This window comes from Talpa europaea (assembly GCF_964194135.1).
Source record: "Talpa europaea genome assembly, chromosome: 15".
NCBI classification, from domain to species: Eukaryota; Metazoa; Chordata; class Mammalia; order Eulipotyphla; family Talpidae; genus Talpa; species Talpa europaea.
The window spans coordinates 51338776-51355097 of NC_140083.1; the positions used below are offsets into that span (position 1 = coordinate 51338776).

The following is a 16322-nucleotide window of genomic DNA, read 5'->3' on the forward strand; positions in this document are numbered from 1 at the left end:
ATGTGCTAGTTGACTTAAGGTCACTCAGCTTAGAAATCAGAACATCTGTGTGACTAGCATGTAAATTTTGGTGATGGCGATTGGTGTGCTTTTACATAAACCAGGCTGCAGATGTCTGTACAGGCAGCTTGAAATGTCTGCTTAGTCCTAGGAGTTCCCACGTACAACAGGAACCCACAATCCCACTGTATGGAACTTGGGGAGCAGAGAATAAATTATGCTCTCTAAATTGATTTGATTTGTTTGTGCTGCCTTTTAGATTATTAATGTTTGCAATTACTAAAAATATCCTTTTTAATTCATTAACCAGAAGCATCAAGGAAGAGTGAACTAGTCCTCATCTCGCAAAACCCTGTAAACTTGCTTTAATAAAATGGTGTAGCAGCACCTTTCCTCCTTTCTCTTCATTACTACTCTTTTTTTCTTGGTTAATTGAGAAGGAAATATTGTAAAGAATATTTATTTCCTCAAAATCTAGAATGATTCTACAATAAAGGACTTAATTGCTAAACTGTGGGCAATGGATGAAGACAGTGGTGATTGTTTATCCCAAATAGGAAAGAATGAATTAAAAGAAGATTCTGTAGTCATGTCACATTTTGCTTGGAATATTATATACATAATTTTATATTTTATATATATCTGTGTATGTATTTGTGTATATGTATATATTTTAATCTTAAAGTTCCTTGGATTTTAACAAATGAATACACTAGTGGAAATACAACTCAGTTCAAAACACTTGAATTGCATTGTGGTATCTCTGCAACATTCTCTGTTGCAGAAGCCGTCCTCAATCTTGATACATGTTCAAAAGTCGTTTTACTCTAACAAATTGGAGTTTAGTTTGTAATTTCAGCTCACATGCAATGACAAAAGTACTAGTCTCCTTTTAAGTAGGAAGAATAAATGTATTAGGACGATTTTTGAAGTTAACAGTAACTTTTGTAACAATTGAAATTCACCCCATACAAGAAAATGTAGTCTATCAATCCTTTAATATTGTATTCTTTTAGATAATTCTCTTCTCCGAATGCCCTAATGTGTATAACCTGGGAGCTTAAGCATATAACTATTTAAATTGCATTGTAAAAAAGAATACCTGACTATGGCTTGTGTTTGCTTCCCTCCTGCTCCTGGTGGTTTGCTGCTAGAATTATTTTTTATGGGCTTTATCATCGTGGGAGTCTTCTTTTATATCCTGATTACAAGACTGACCCCTATTGAATATGATGGTAAGTGGAAACAGTGTTGTTTGGGTGTTCAGAAAGGAAGATGCACCTCTCTTTCTGTCCATTTGGGATCATGTAATGTCCTATCATGTGGGCAGAATAACAGGCCACCTATGAACTAAGCATCTTTTCTAAACTGCTTATTCAGACTGTTTGTGTTGTTGGCTGAGCACTAGCCAGATGACCAGACCAAGTGGGTAGAGTATTTAGTTACTTGAATAAGAGATGAAGGCATCTCTCCCACAGTAGTGTCCTCCCTTCCTAAAGGGATTCGCATTGATAGGAATCTTGGTATGTTGACAAAATCATGGCCATTCTAGTACAGTATAGCTTCATGGCCAGATTATTATCAGAATCTGTCTTCTTGAGTTCTCTGAAAACAGAAATAAAAGAGAACCTAATCCTGCATATACCAAGCAAGGATTTACTCAAGCTGGTGCAACTCAGCATATGGGAATCAGCATCAGGGAGGGTCTGCAGGCTGCTCCCAGAGAAAAGGTTGGAGGCTCCATCTAAGCAGTTTGAACCCAGCATCATTAAGGGGCTGGGTCCTTTCTTGACTCTTTTTTCCATGAGGTCATTCCATCTCTAAAGTCTGATCTCATGCCTGTGACCTCTTGCTGTGACATAATGGATCCTATATCATTAGCTTAGAGGATGGTTTACTTAGAGGGTTTATTAGTGGTGAAAACTTGATTTCATCTAGAGTGAGTGTGGGGGGTGGGGTGGGATTCCTTCCTAGAGACAGGGACAGTCACTATCAGCGTGTGGGTACATGACCTGCCTTGAATCTTCAGTGCAGAAGCTGTTGCTTTCTCCTTTATGGCCTTTTCTCCTTGGACGGCCTCAGCCTGAGTTCATGTTCATCATGGAGTTTCTCACAACTTGCAGGGACCCTGTCTCCTGCCTAACACAAGATCATGCCTAGACACGGGTCTTATGGCCGAGCACCCCCGTGGTGGGGATTTTATTATGTCAGTGTTGTTCATGGACTAGAGGTAAGGTTAGCTTAGGGTGCGTCCTCTCTCTGCATATTCGTTGGATTGAGAGTCTGACTGTTAATCAGATAACTCTGAACTAGCTCTCAGGGTCTCTCCTGGTGATGCAAGTTTGCTTTGTAAGCCTTCTGGGTAACAAGTCCTCCTCTGGGTTTTACTTTGCATGGTGAGTTGCTTGGTGCTTAGGGAAATGAGATGCCACTTTAATGATAAACCTGTGTTCCCCTAGGTGATAGATTGAAGATAGGACACTTACACAAATCAAAATGTTAAGATTTTTCTTTACCTTTAAAACAGTTGCTGCTTTGTCACTTTTTTATTTTTTTTTTAAGATTTATTTATTTATGCATACAAGAGCTGAGGTACAGGCCAGAGATGTGGAGGTGGAGGGTGAGAGTGTTCACCAGAGACAGAGCAGGGAGCAGAACAGGCAGACGGACTGAAAGCACTCTTGAGGGGAGCAGCGGGTAAGACAGGAGAGGTCTGCTGCACCATGCAGGTGTCTCCCTGGCTAGGCTAGGATCCAACTTATGCTGCAGAGGCTGCGGATTGCTTCATAGTGCAGTGCTTAACCCCTTGCGCCACCAGGGAGACCCCTGCTTTGTCACTTTTAACAGAATATTGTTACTTCTTCCTCATGCCCAGCTTAGAGGTCATGCCAAGTGTCAGGAAGCAAATAAAATCATCCTCATCCCATGCCTTTTGGATATAGCTAGGCTCACAGATAATCAAATGAGCATCAGACAGATTGATAAGAGAAAAAGCCATAGAGACGTTTAATAATAACTGGGGTGCCTCCTGTAGACACATGATACCCCGGGGGAATGAGTCCCTCTCCATGTGGCTTTAGGTGCCATCTTAAATAGCTTGGCTGAGATTGGGGAGGTTAGGGAAGGGGGGTTCATTCAGGGTGTATACTGGAGAAATCAAATGTACTCCTGCCTTTCCCTTGGCCAAGAGACAAGGATTTGGCCTTTCTGGTCTAGACTTCCAGAGAGCAGTGTTAGAGACAAGCTTCAAAAGCAGCCTCCACTCAACCTCGAGACGCCCTCCCTGAAATTTTCTCTTACCAGATAAGTTTTGGGGTGGCAGACTTTTGCTCCCTTCCTCAAGTCACGCCTTCACTAGTCCCAGGGTGGGTCTCTTGGTCTTCATGAGTCAGACATGGTCCCTCCCTGGAGCGGGCCTCTCCAGCATTTTCCCACCACCCCCATAGCCCATGCCTGGCCAGCAGCGAGGCCTGGCGGGCTGTGCTCACTGTGCTGTCTCTGGCTGCACCTAATGACAGGCCACCTTCTCTTCTCCCTCGTGCAGTTCGTCTGATCCTGACGGCAGTGGCTGGCAGCATTGGTGGGATTTGCCTGGTGGCTGCCTGGTGGCGATTTGGGATCCTCCTGCCCTGCATGCTATGTGTGGGCCTAGTGCTGGGCTCCCTGACGTCCTTGGTGACCTTCTTCACTCCACTGGGTATGGCCACTCCCATGTGTGTGTTGGGTTCGTTGTTTTAAAAAGACCTTGTTTGGGCTCTTTGGGTACAAAGGCTGCCTCGTAGGGATTTGGATGGTGGGGTGGTGCTGTGTCCCTGCCTTCTGTACAGAGTTGTGCACTGAGGATGTGGCCTTGTTGGGCAGGGCTATGCAGATAAGAGTCCCTGTGCCCCAAGATGGTAGACTGTCTCTAGAGGTAGCTTTCTGTTGTTTCTTGTGGTGTGGGGTGGGGGGGTGGGGGGTGGGGTGTGTGTGTGTGTGTGTGTGTGTGTGTGTGTGTGTGTGTACTGAAGGAAGAAAAGTGGATTCAGAATCATTCCAGAACAGGAGTTCTGTGTTCAGGTGGATCTTAAGCAGAAACTCATTACATCCCACAGATAATTCTGTCACTGCTGTGATGGCAACAGAGCTGGGGGACCTCTGCTTCATTCCTGGTCTCTCATGTACTCCTCATTTCTACTCCCAGCCCAGCCTGAACACCTGTGTCCCTCAGTACCTACAGTAGTACCCTCAGCCAGTACACGGGATGGTTCTGGGGATGTTTTAGTAAGCAATTCTGTTTCTTTCTTTTTTTTTTTTTTTAGCAGTTCTGTTTCTGATTAACTTGCTGTGCACTTACGAAGTTAACTTGCTGGTTGTTGCCAGAAATACAAAAAAAAAAAAAAGGAGTATCTGCATTTCAGGGCACTCTTCTGAGGTCTTATAGTGATATCATTAGTTCTTAAACTAGACTGTTAGATTAAATGGATGCAGGTGGTAGATACAGAAGAGCCTATCAGTGCCAGAATGCGCAGGATATAACAGTCACTGATGCTAAAAATTTGAGACCAGAGGATCACCCGTAGCTCACTGACCATGCCCAGACCCGTGGTTCTGACTTCAGCAAAGCTATGGCCAAGCTGGGTCCCACTGGCCCTGGGGTTGCCAAGCTATGTTAAGACTTGTTTAGACTCCTGGTCTTAGTCTGGAAGTGCTAAGTCAGATGTTACTCCTCTCATGTTAATACATAGAGAATAGAAAGATGACAGGTTAGAATTTTTAATAAAGGTGCCTTTGATGAATAGATTGTGCATAAATTATGAAGTGAGACAAAAAATAAAGAGATCTGTGTAATCTGGCTTTCACTAGTACCCTCATTAGCTTAGCACCTCAGACAAAGTACTGAAGCTGTTTCATCATCTGTAAAACTCATAGGGCGGAAGGTAGGAGAAAAAGAGATGAAGAGAAAGCCTTCGTAATTTCCACCTTCTTAAAAGCCTAGACCATTTGTCTAAATGTGACAAACTACTCCTGCTGGTAAGAATAACTTAGTATATTCCCTTTATATGTCCATGTTAACAAAAATTCAACTGAGTTAATGTTAGAGATCAGTTGTATTTTATGAAGCTATTTATGAATTGGGCCACCATCCCATCTAGGAAGTGGAAAGGTCTTTGTAGGTAGAAGGGCAAGAGAGGAAAGGGGGAGTTATTTTTAGCTTGGTTCACCTCCATGTGGGGGATGGAGAAGGGTCTTAAGGCATGTTACTGCCTTTGGGGAATGGAAAAGATGACCTAGTTGGTGCTGACCAGGTGGATTTCCTTGCTGGAGTAGGCTGAAACTACACGGGACTGAAGCTGCAGTTAGGTTAGGTGTTCCTGTTTGGTGGGTTTCACACAAGTGCCTCCATTTTGCATTATCCTATGAATCAGGATAGTCAGGGTGAGTGTCTCCTGAAGGATGGTGGATGCAAATCCTTGTTATTAAGCAGTAAAATAGGAAAAATATTTGACCGGTCTCCAATACAATTAAGTAAGTACTGTTTCACGCTATTATGTGGCTGGCAGAGAGCTTACATCCTAAAAGGGCCAGTCTCCCATGCCTGCACTGTAACTACTATTTCCAATCCTGGGTTCTTTAAAGTTATTTTTTAAAGCCACTGGTGTATTTTTGACAATATCATTAAAACTAGAGAATTTGCTCCATAAATCCCCTGACTGGCAGCTTGTTACAATTCACATTCAGAGAAAATGGGGTCATTCAGAAGATCCTCTGACGACAAACCTCCCACTGAGTCCAGGACTTAGGGGGTCTTAAGATAGAGGACTGAATGATGGTATCAATATTAAATAATTGTCAGGCTTTTGTTCTGCTATTTAAACTCAGTTTCTAAATTGGAGTTCTATTTGTCCTGGGCCACCCCAGAAAATGCCAAACTCAAGTGTCCAGCACCAGCAGAAAGGTTTGGTGTGAGCAGGTAAGAGCATTCTTGTCTTTCGTGGTGCAGGAGGCGGTCCTGTCCTTCCCATGGCCAGTGATGGGCTGAGGTCAACATCTACTAGATGATTCTCGCTGTTTATATTGGTGGGAGTTCAGAGGTTAACTGTGAATGCCATTTACTTGTGTGTTTTTCTTTGCAGTACAAAATCATAGAATTATGGAAATCTAGTGCTAGAAAGGGTAATGTGGAGCTTGCAGGGTTGTGGTTTCATCTCATTTATCGATTAAAAAACTCAACCAAGGGTTACAGACCTAGTGAATAATGGAAGCACCTGGATGAGTCCAGCTTCTTCCAAATTACCCTGGTAATAAATGAAAAGCACTTACTTACTGGATTTCCTTCCCAGCCCCACTAAATTCTATGACACACCGTTCAAAGGGGATCATATTGACAGGTGAAAAAAGTGAAAATTCATTTCTATTTGCCAGTATGTTCCCTGGTTGTTACCTTAAACCTTGGATGTGTGTCTGTGTTCAGATCTCGAGAAAATGAAACTTAGCTTTGTAAATCTGCTGTTTACTCTGGATTTCTTTTTGCTTTTCCAGGAAACCTGAAGATTTTTCACGATGACAGCGTCTTCTGGGTGACCTTCTCTTGTATAGCTGTCCTCATTCCTGTAGTTTTTATGGGCTGCCTGAGAGTAGTAAGTGTTCCTCAGCTTATTTAGATTTATTAATTCCTTTGCCCTGGCTTTTCAGTGGATCACTCATTACAAGTTTTATTCACTAGGGAAGGCTATACGATCATCTGTATCAATAACTGACTCAAGAGAAAATTTGCATTATGTTGATCACTCAGGTGTGACAGCTTTGTCAGTGTCCATGTGCCGGGAAGGCGGGGGCTTGCTTGCCGTGATGCAGCCTCCTAGGGGAGTATTCATTCCAGCCCGTCTAGAAAAATGGTTCTTCGGGTTATTAGACTTTATTGTTGGAGTTCTTTCACAAGGAAGGCACTGGCTACGACCTTATTATAATGCAGACTGTTTTCAGAATTCACTAGGGCCTTCAAAAGTGTTTCTCAGTTTATCTTCTCAGGTAAACATCGTTTACCCCTAAGCCTTGTTCCCCTTCCATGTGCCCAGAGGGGACAGAAGTGATTCCCAGTGATTGAGGCCAGAGTGAGGAGAGTGAGAAATTGTCCACCAGTGATGACGCCTGAACTCTTCACTCTCCACAGCTGAACATACTGGCCTGTGGGCTCATTGGTTCCCATTCTGTGATCTTGGCCTCTGACTGTTACGTGTACACCAGCTTTTCTTACATCACTTTGAATGTGCTCAGGAGAGCTCTCCATGCGGATTTCAGCAAAGCTTTCACAACTGTGCCTTTTCAAACCAATGGTAAGACTCAGAATGAGAGTGGGAGTCGGGCGGGAAGGTTTGACTCCAGGGCTGACAGAAGCACTGCAAAACGGTAGAGGATGTTCTCCATATGGATGCCATTATAGCCCTCTGCTAATGGTTGCTCATGATCGTAGGAATAAAGAATCTACACTCGAATAAGGTAGTTGTGTTATGGGCAAAGGTTCTAAAAAAAATTTGTCACTGGGTCAGAACCTTTCTCACTGGTTCTGGGTCCAGTCACCCATGGCTTCAAATACAAATACAAACAAAAGGGTCTTTGGTGCAGAAAAAGAAAAAAAAAAAATTAACAGTGGAGAGAGAGGGAGAAGGTTGAGTTACCAAATTGATGGTATGAGGTGGAGTTGGCAGCTACAGGAGGCAGCAGGGTGCAGCAGAAGCTGCTGCTGCTGAGGTGGAGAGGGCAGCCCCCCAACTTTGGGGGCTGGGGCAGATTCTGCAGTTGCTCCAAGGGAGCCTGTGTGCATTGTTCCCAAATTTTAAAGGCTTCCAAGATGGCTGTTTTCCTAGCAGCCTCCTCAGGATGGGGACAGTGGTGGGAGGGTGGGGGTGGGGCAGAGTTCAGACCAGTGTGCTGTGCAGGTGTTGTCCAGCCTGGGTGGTGTCTGGGAGTCAGAGTTGGGCCCGTGATCTACAACAGCCACTCCAACAGTTGGAGTTCATACTTGTAAAAATCTACTAAATTTCTAAACCAGGACCACTTCAGCTTACCTGGTTAATTCCCAGTTGTGAGAAAAATGTTGAAATTAAAACTGTTTGGCAGCCTATGGTTGAGAGTGGCATGAGGAATGAGAATGACAACCTGATTTTTAAATTACTCCTTTTTTTCCTCCTTGAATGAAGCATGCGCCTTAACTGAAAGGGAGAGTGGCTTTCAGTCAGTAAATGTTTTATTTCCTCAATTGTGAGATTCTACCATTAAAGATTTTGCATTAATTTTTTGAAGGAAAAAAAGACTAAACTAAATTAAGCATGACTCCAGGATGTGTTGTTTTCAGAAATGCTAGAATACAGGGGACAAGTGTATCTTAAGAGTTGAAGATGTAGAAGTAGTCTTGATTGTTAGGAACATTTAAGGGCAAGTCCTCCCCCTCCTGTCTTGAGACTTACCCCCTAGAGAAGCGGGTAATGCTGGACACCTTGAAATCCATGTTTCTGGTTGACAAGCCTTTTACTTGAAGTTGGGTACAGTTTGTTGACTCCCACCATGCACTTGTGTGCCCTGCTGTTGGAGTGGGTAGGCCCATTAAGAGTGGGCTGGGGAAGAAGGAGAGCTTTGTAGTATTGGATACTCCAGGATCTGTGTTCATGTGCAAGGTATGATTACATACTTCACTCCCCTTTGGAAAAACACAGCATATCAAGATTGTGAGCACCGGTCATGTAACATCAGACCGCCATAGACCCAAATGACCAAATGACATCTTTGGACTTTCAGATACTTGTGGTGAGATGTTCTTATTCTGAAATGTTAAGACTTCTTACTCTGGCTTGTAAGTGAGCAAACACGCATGTTTGGACAGACTCACCAGAAAGTCTATTACTGAGAAAGGATGACACAGGTGTAGGCTATGTGTTAGCTCTATGTGAGCCTTTAAAATTTTGCTTTTCTCCTGTTTTTAGATTGTATTATGCTGGCTGTGTGGGGGATGCTGGCTGTGAGCGGGATTACATTACAGATTCGCAGAGAACGGGGACAGCCTGATTTTCCTCCCCACCCATACAAGTTATGGAAGCGAGAAAGGGAGCGCAGGGTGACCAACATTCTGGATCCCAGCTACCATATCCCTCCTTTTCGAGAGAGGCTCTACAGCCGGTTAACCCAGATCAAAGAGCTCTTCCAGAAGGAGCAGCCCGCTGGAGAAAGAACACCTCTGCTTCTTTAGGTGCCACAGGGTGTGGTGAGCGTGATGTGGAAGAACACCCCAAGTGCTGCCTCCGTGGGTGTCATGCCCAGCTGCTTCAGTAACCCCCATTGCCAGTCTAAGAAGAAATCAGACTTGCGATCTGTGCTGTGCACACTAGTACTGGGTCTTGATGGACTTGTGGTAAGGGTCCACCAGGGTCATCAGGAGAATTCTAGGTGAGACTGAGGAAAATGGCCCAGAAGTTGATGGTAGAGAGGCTTTCTCTTTTTTGCAAACATCTGAGAAAGTTCCTTTTGGTTTACAAGTACATAACCAACTTATTCCATTAAATAGATACACTAAAAAAAAATAATAAATGATTTTCCTGTAAGGCCCTGGTGTTCTTTTTATAACTCTGTAAACAAGTCTTTTTTACCTAAGTTTGTCTAAACCTGGGGTACTGGGAGGCAGGGGGTGGTTTTAAGTGTTACTGTAGCTTTAGTTACCACTGTGTGTGGGTGTAGAAGTTTGATAACCAGGCCATTGAACTTAAGAGCACAAAAGGAGAACTAACATTGTCTTAACTAAAAAGCATCTGAGGACTTACATCTTTTTTAGTATCATTATCAAAAAGATAGTCTTTTATCCTTTGGTGGTTATTTTTAATTGTGGTATAATACACATAAAATTTGCCACATCAATAATTTTTAAGTGTGTAGTTCAGTAGGTACCCCGTTTTTTGGTTCTTTAAAATGGTAATTTAAATAGCTTATTCTAGTTATTTGAAAATAGGCCTCTTTTTACTGATAATAGAATTTGTCATGATTTATTTATGTTCCACACAATGACTTCTGTTCTTTGTCTATCAAGGCTTTTCAAAACAGTGTAGCCAGCTGGATGCTAAGCTAGAGTAGATCACATACGGATTATTCTGGTTTTGGAAAACAAATTGGTTCCTACTTTGTATTTGCATTAACAAGGAAGCCTTTTAAAAAATTTGCATTTCCTAGTTCTTTCTGCTAAATTTGTTATTAGCATTGATATACAGGTTTTTAAAAATGTCTTTGTAAAGCCTTTGTACCACCTGTTTTAAAATAGTAAGAAGGGGGTCACAAAGGATTCAGGTGCTCACGGAGCTCCTTTAATAGGAGTTTGGATTATAGGAGGTGTACACTCAGTTTTGACCTTCTTCCCTGGGCACCCTACTACGCCCTGTTCTCCCTTTGGAGCCCTCTGAATGGTCAGCTACTGCAGAGTCTCCCCTTGGACTTTCCAGCTGGTGAGGGACATGTCTGAGTGATGATACTGAAGTTGGTTCTGCTCGTTATACCCCCACTCATGAGTTAACCACTATTTTAATGATGCTGCTTTTAAGAATTTTTGCAAAGTATGGTCCATTTTCGAAGTTTTAAGTAACCGGAACTCTTTTAACTTGCTTATAAAAGTGTGGGTAGGGGAGCCTCCCGTGGTGGTGCAGGCGGTTGAGCACCACGCTGTGAAACTGTCCATAGCCTCTGCAGCGGCAGTTCGATCCCGGCCGGCCAGCAAAGGTCCCACATGGCGCGGCAGACCTCTCCTGTCTCGCCCGCTGCTCCCCTCAGCAGTGTATTTCGTCAGTCTGCCTGTTCTGTTCCCTGCTGTCTCTGGTGAATCATCTCACCCTCCTGTGCATCTGGCCTGTACCCCAGTTCTTGTATAAAATAAAAAAAAATCTTTAAAAAAAAAAAAAAAAAGCGTGGGTAGGGACTCCCTGGTGGCGTAGGGGTTAAAGTCTCAGCACTATCAAGCTATCAGCAGCCACTGCAGCATGAGTTCGATGCCCGGCCAGGGAGCTGACCCATGTGGTGCAGCAGACCTCTCCTGTCTCTCCTGCTGCTCCCCTTGGCAGTGTATTTTGGTAGATCAGCCTGTTCTGTTCCCCACTCTGTCTCTGGTGAATCTTCTCACCCCCTGCACTTCTTGCCTACACCCCAGCTCTTGTATGCATAAATAAATATTTTAAAAAATGGGCAGACTGAAACAAAAACTATCAGAGGAAATAACAATCATTTTTATTTTTAAAAATTACATGTAAGCGTTCATTTACTATTTATTTTGTAATTCTGTTTATATAACTTCAGTAACACTTAACCTTGAAGAAAAAAGTATTGGCTTTTTAAGAAAATAATTCACTAATAGGGATTCTGACTTCTGCCATAGTTTGGTATATTCTAACAGATGAAATGTTTGTGGGTTATTTTTTAAACTATTAAAAATGCACTGCCAGTCAAGTTTGTCAGGGGAAATATGGGTTGTTTTTTGGGAGGGGGGATATGATTTGTAAGTAGTAAAAAGATAGTTGTAAAAATTAATAAATTATCTATTTTGAAAAAATGCTAGTCTCAAATTTATTACCTCATATGCTCCATTGCCGTAAGACATGAGATATCAATTTTCATAGCTATGAAAACAATGACTTAATCTGGAAAATTCAGCTCATTAAAAAAATCAGTTTAAAAGGATGTGAAATAATGGGAAATGAAGGAAAACTGGGGTACTGTATTAAAATTTACATCAACTCTTGGAAGGAAAGGTGGTGGCTTCTAGTGGATTAGTATTGTTGTCATGACTTCAACTGTCACATTGAAGAAAAGTATTGTTATTACCAGAAAATTAAGTTATATTGGTCTTTAGATGCTTTGGTTCTGATTAACCTGATGGCTACCAGCTTGCTTCCTCTCTTCAGAAAAACAAGTCATCTTGCTTGCTATTATCTGAAGGTTTTTCAACAGGAGAATCTTCCACCCTACAAGTAGAGTTATTCAGCTTTTCTCCCCAAATAGTTATTTCCTGATTTCCTTCATCCTCTTGCATTCTGTATGTCTATAGTCTGCATGACACTAGCAATAAATACCTTACAAACCCAGAGATAAGTCTTTAAATAAACCTATTCTAGGTAAGTCAACATACAAGAAATTTCACTTACTACCCTACCAGATTTAACCTGAAAGGACTGACAGCTGACAAATCTGCAGCACTTTCAAGCAGCGAAGAGCTACCCCTACTCACCTTCAACTGTATATACAGACAAAGGTAATGTGCTCAGGCTGGGCATGCACAAGGCTGGGCTTGTCCCTGAGGGAAAAGATCTTAGTAAGTGCTGATGCAACCAATTTTCAACTTTGTGATTTTACACAAAATCCAAAAGTAGACTTTCTATCAATGTGATTCTGAAGTATAGGGCATAAACTATGTATAGATATTTAATGCAGCATTGATTTGGATGCACAAAAACTGTAAATTTGAATATCAACAGGGGAAGTGACTGAATAAATTGTCATATTTATACAATGACATATACAAAAGACTTTGGTTTCCTATAAAAGAAACCAATTGGCTTATGTATATAAACAAAGGAACTAGTTGAAAGTAAATGTGTCGTACCTTGTATGTAGATTTTCACAGTTGTGTGTGCAAGTTAACAAGCTTTTCATTATATAAATTTAATGTACTTAGGTATGTCTTTCCTTCCTGCTGCTAGACTCTTCAAGTCACAATATGTAATGAACTATATTGAGTAGTCATCAATGATTTAAGATTAATTAAATTTAATTAAACTGTTTGCTGTGGCCCACAGAAATGTCTTTGGAGAATTAACTCCAACAGCAAGGGCAACTAAAGCAACAATCAATAAATGGGATGATGTTAAACTAAAACGCTTCTGTAGTAAAAGAAACCACCACAAAATGAAACGAAAACTACTTATTAGAAGATAGTTGCTCATCATACGTCTCACAGATCACTAATAAGCACATGAAAAAATGCTCCAATTCACTAATTATTGATAAAATGCAAATCAAACCTACAATGAGTTATCAATTTACACCTGTGAAAATGTTCTATTGTAAAGAGAACCTAGAAGCAAGTACTCACTGTTGATAGAATGTAAATTGATGCAGCCTCTATGGCAATGGTATGGATACTCTTAAAAATCTAAAATGCAAATACCATATGACCCAGGAAAACTTCTCTGAGGTATTTATCCAGAATATGTAGAAGTGTGGGCTTCAAACAACAAAAACATCCTCAGAGCTGTGGAGGCCTGAAGTCTGAAATCCAGCAGGATTGGTCCCATCTGGAAGTTCTGAAGAAGAATCTACAGATTCTGGTGGCACCTCATAATCCTTAGGGTTCCATGGTTTGTAAAACTCTGAATTTTGCCTTCACTGGCTTTCCTGTGTGTGTTTCAAATCTCCTTTATAAAAGCACTAGACATTGGACTTAGAGCCTTCCCTAAGACACTCCTGACATCATTTCATCTGCAACAACCCTTGTTCCAAACATGGCCACATTAAGAGGTACAGTAGATTAGGATCTGTACATACTTTTGGTAGTAAACTATTCAATCCATTACAGATGATAAAAAGAGTTTCATGACCAGCAATAAGTTGCTGGTTAACTCCTGAGAGAAACAGACAGTAGCTGATCCAAGTGCTAGTTGCACTAAATACTTGTTACCACTTACCACTAACTGTTTTGTAAGATAGAAAACCCTAAAAATTAATGTAAGGAAAAAACATAAGTATTGTTTTCAACCTGGAAACCATACCAATTTTAACCACTCATCTTTATTGATAAAATAGGCTCCTTTGCAGTTCATATTATCTGACACAAATTTAAGGAAGGTTCTGCTAAAAAAAAAAAAAAAAGTATGGGATGGAAAACTTACACAACAGTGTCTTTAAATACCAAGACCTTAAAATCATATCGAAGCAAGAAGACCAACAATAAATTAACTGGTTACAAAAATAATTATTTATCAAGTAATGTTTTTATAATAAAGCTGCCTAAATGACTTGCCTCACACTTAAATCTCAATTGGTGTGGCTTATGTTTTTTAATTCTGACTTGGGATAGAAACTATATGAATGAATATGCCATCAAACTAAGGGATACATCTAACACCAATAGAAAAGCAAGAACTGTCATTTACTTATAAAATATCAATTAAGGCCTCTGAATGAGAAAAGAAATGTAATGTTTGGGCCTTTAGCCCTTTCTATTCAGTCAGCCCCATCAACCCCACTTACCCCAAACCTTAGAAAAATTCCTTAAGTGAAAAGTAGTTTTGAATTTTCCCAATATATGAAATTATACATAAAAGTTACCATATGAAGTAAGTTATTTAACAAATTATATACTCAAAAGTAAAGATTTCTATTGTGCTGATTTTTCTATGTATTTAATATAAGTGAATAAATTTTATTGTATTTGATATTCCTTTTATACTTTTCTTCTATACTCACCAGAAAATAAGAAAAATTTTAGGTTTCAATTGATGTTAAAAGCATATTTCTGTTATGGTGACTTTAAAAAATTGACATACAAGATGTGATATTTTACAAAAAACACAAATACTTCTAAATTCATATATTTTTTGCCCTATTGACTTAAAGGCCGAGAAAAATCCTACAGGTTATGAGGATCGGCTGGAGTGTAAGAATAGATCAAGAAAATTTTTTTTGAAATTTTAATTTACCTTTCCTGTATCTCCTAAGAGTAACTACTTTTTTTAAAAAGGGGGCCTATAAGCCAGAGGAATTACCAATTTACTTCAAAATTACCACACCTAACTTTCTATTTCAAACATTTCAACTCTGTTAGCTTAGCTACATACTGTCCTGACAGATCAACCAAAGATATAAAACCTCATTTTCATTATTAGAACTGAAACCTTTTCTTTCAAAGGAGTAGTTTAACCTACTACATGTCTGTTAAAAGATCTTTCTTAGAAAGTAGTATTCCTTCTCTTTCATTTCTGAAATCATATTTCATATATTTAAACAAGTTATGGACGATTGTTAACTGAGATATTTATGGCAAGTTAGCTCAAATTACTTCTTTTGTTTATGGTACATACAAAACATCCCTGCAGTCTTTAAAACTGAATTTTCTTTGACAAAAATTTAACGGGAAAGTAAACAGGCAATCATTAAAGCTTGAAGCCTCATGTATATCATGCTATTTGTTAACCTTGACACCAGACAGGGAGGGTAAAATTTAGTGAGCACCCTCCATCTACAAAATTGTAGCTAAACTTGTATTCTTTAACAGGAATAATCTTATGAATTCTCAAATGTTTACTAGGAATAGTCATTTATCCAAGTATTATCCAGGAAGCCAACAATACTGCTAAAAGTGCTTGATAGGTTCAGCAACCACCCACTGCAAAAACCTCAAATTGTTCGCCAGTTAACGAAGTAAGGCTTAGTTTTAACTTTTCAGTATGTTTAGGAATAAAGCCTGTGACCATTAACTATGCAGTTTTTTGTTGCTATCTCTTAAAAATGTGATTGCCAGTACACTACGTAATACAAAAAACTAAAAAGGGTAGCATGAGACGGAGTTTTCTGCTCATTCATTCAATTGGTCGGCCAGTCCCAGTGAAGCCTGGAGTCTTCCAGGAAGCTCTTCAGTTCTTCCTCAGACTCAGATCACTGCTGGTCACTAATGCTGACAAAGAAGTACTTTCTGACACGTCATCTTTTTTCAGATTCAAAAATGATTCTCGAGTTATTTGAAGGATCTCTCTCAAGCCTTTGTTTTCTTGCTGTAAAGAAGGTAAACAAAAACAAAGATGCAGTCACCAAGAGCTACAAAAGTACACATATATCCTAAGAAAGCCAAACACACGAAGATATGAGGCAGAAATGTGTTAGACAATACATGCAGTTGACAACTGGAATCCACAAATTCCTTAAGAAATCATGTTCAACATCTTCCATCAAAGCTTATTTAAGCAGGTGTGATTGTAGATGGAAATTCAGGAAGTACACTTTTTTTTAATTTTACAATCACGGTATAGATGAAGAAAGTAACATCTAGGATCATATACACTCAGAAAGCCTGTGAATAACCCTGGAACTAGAACCACAGTATTTTAGTACTCACTACTTTTCATGAAAACATGCAATGCAGACAAGCCATCTGGTTTGCTTGCCTCACTGGAATTTGAGACATAAAGGCTGGTTGAGTAGGCTGGTATTTTTCACAGGGAAAGTAAATGACAAACTCTAGCATTGGTAAACAATCTCTTTCCCATACCCCCCCCCCTTTAGTTATTGTAAAAAATTCAGACATTTAAAAATGACTTTTCATA

General features: G+C 40.4%; 1 protein-coding gene across 1 annotated transcript in view; it reads left to right on the forward strand.

Annotated features, from left to right (window-relative positions):
- TM7SF3 (transmembrane 7 superfamily member 3) overlaps positions 1-9223 on the forward strand; it is a gene marked incomplete at its 3' end in the record, with an annotated part of 29487 nt that extends 20264 nt beyond the window's left edge. The window contains exons 8-12 of the mRNA XM_084254769.1: positions 1155-1235; positions 3545-3697; positions 6523-6620; positions 7154-7316; positions 8961-9223. Of these exons, the coding sequence (XP_084110895.1) occupies positions 1155-1235; positions 3545-3697; positions 6523-6620; positions 7154-7316; positions 8961-9223 (758 nt within the window). The remainder of the gene's footprint in view (positions 1-1154; positions 1236-3544; positions 3698-6522; positions 6621-7153; positions 7317-8960) is intronic.
- Positions 9224-16322: the final 7099 nt, after the last annotated feature.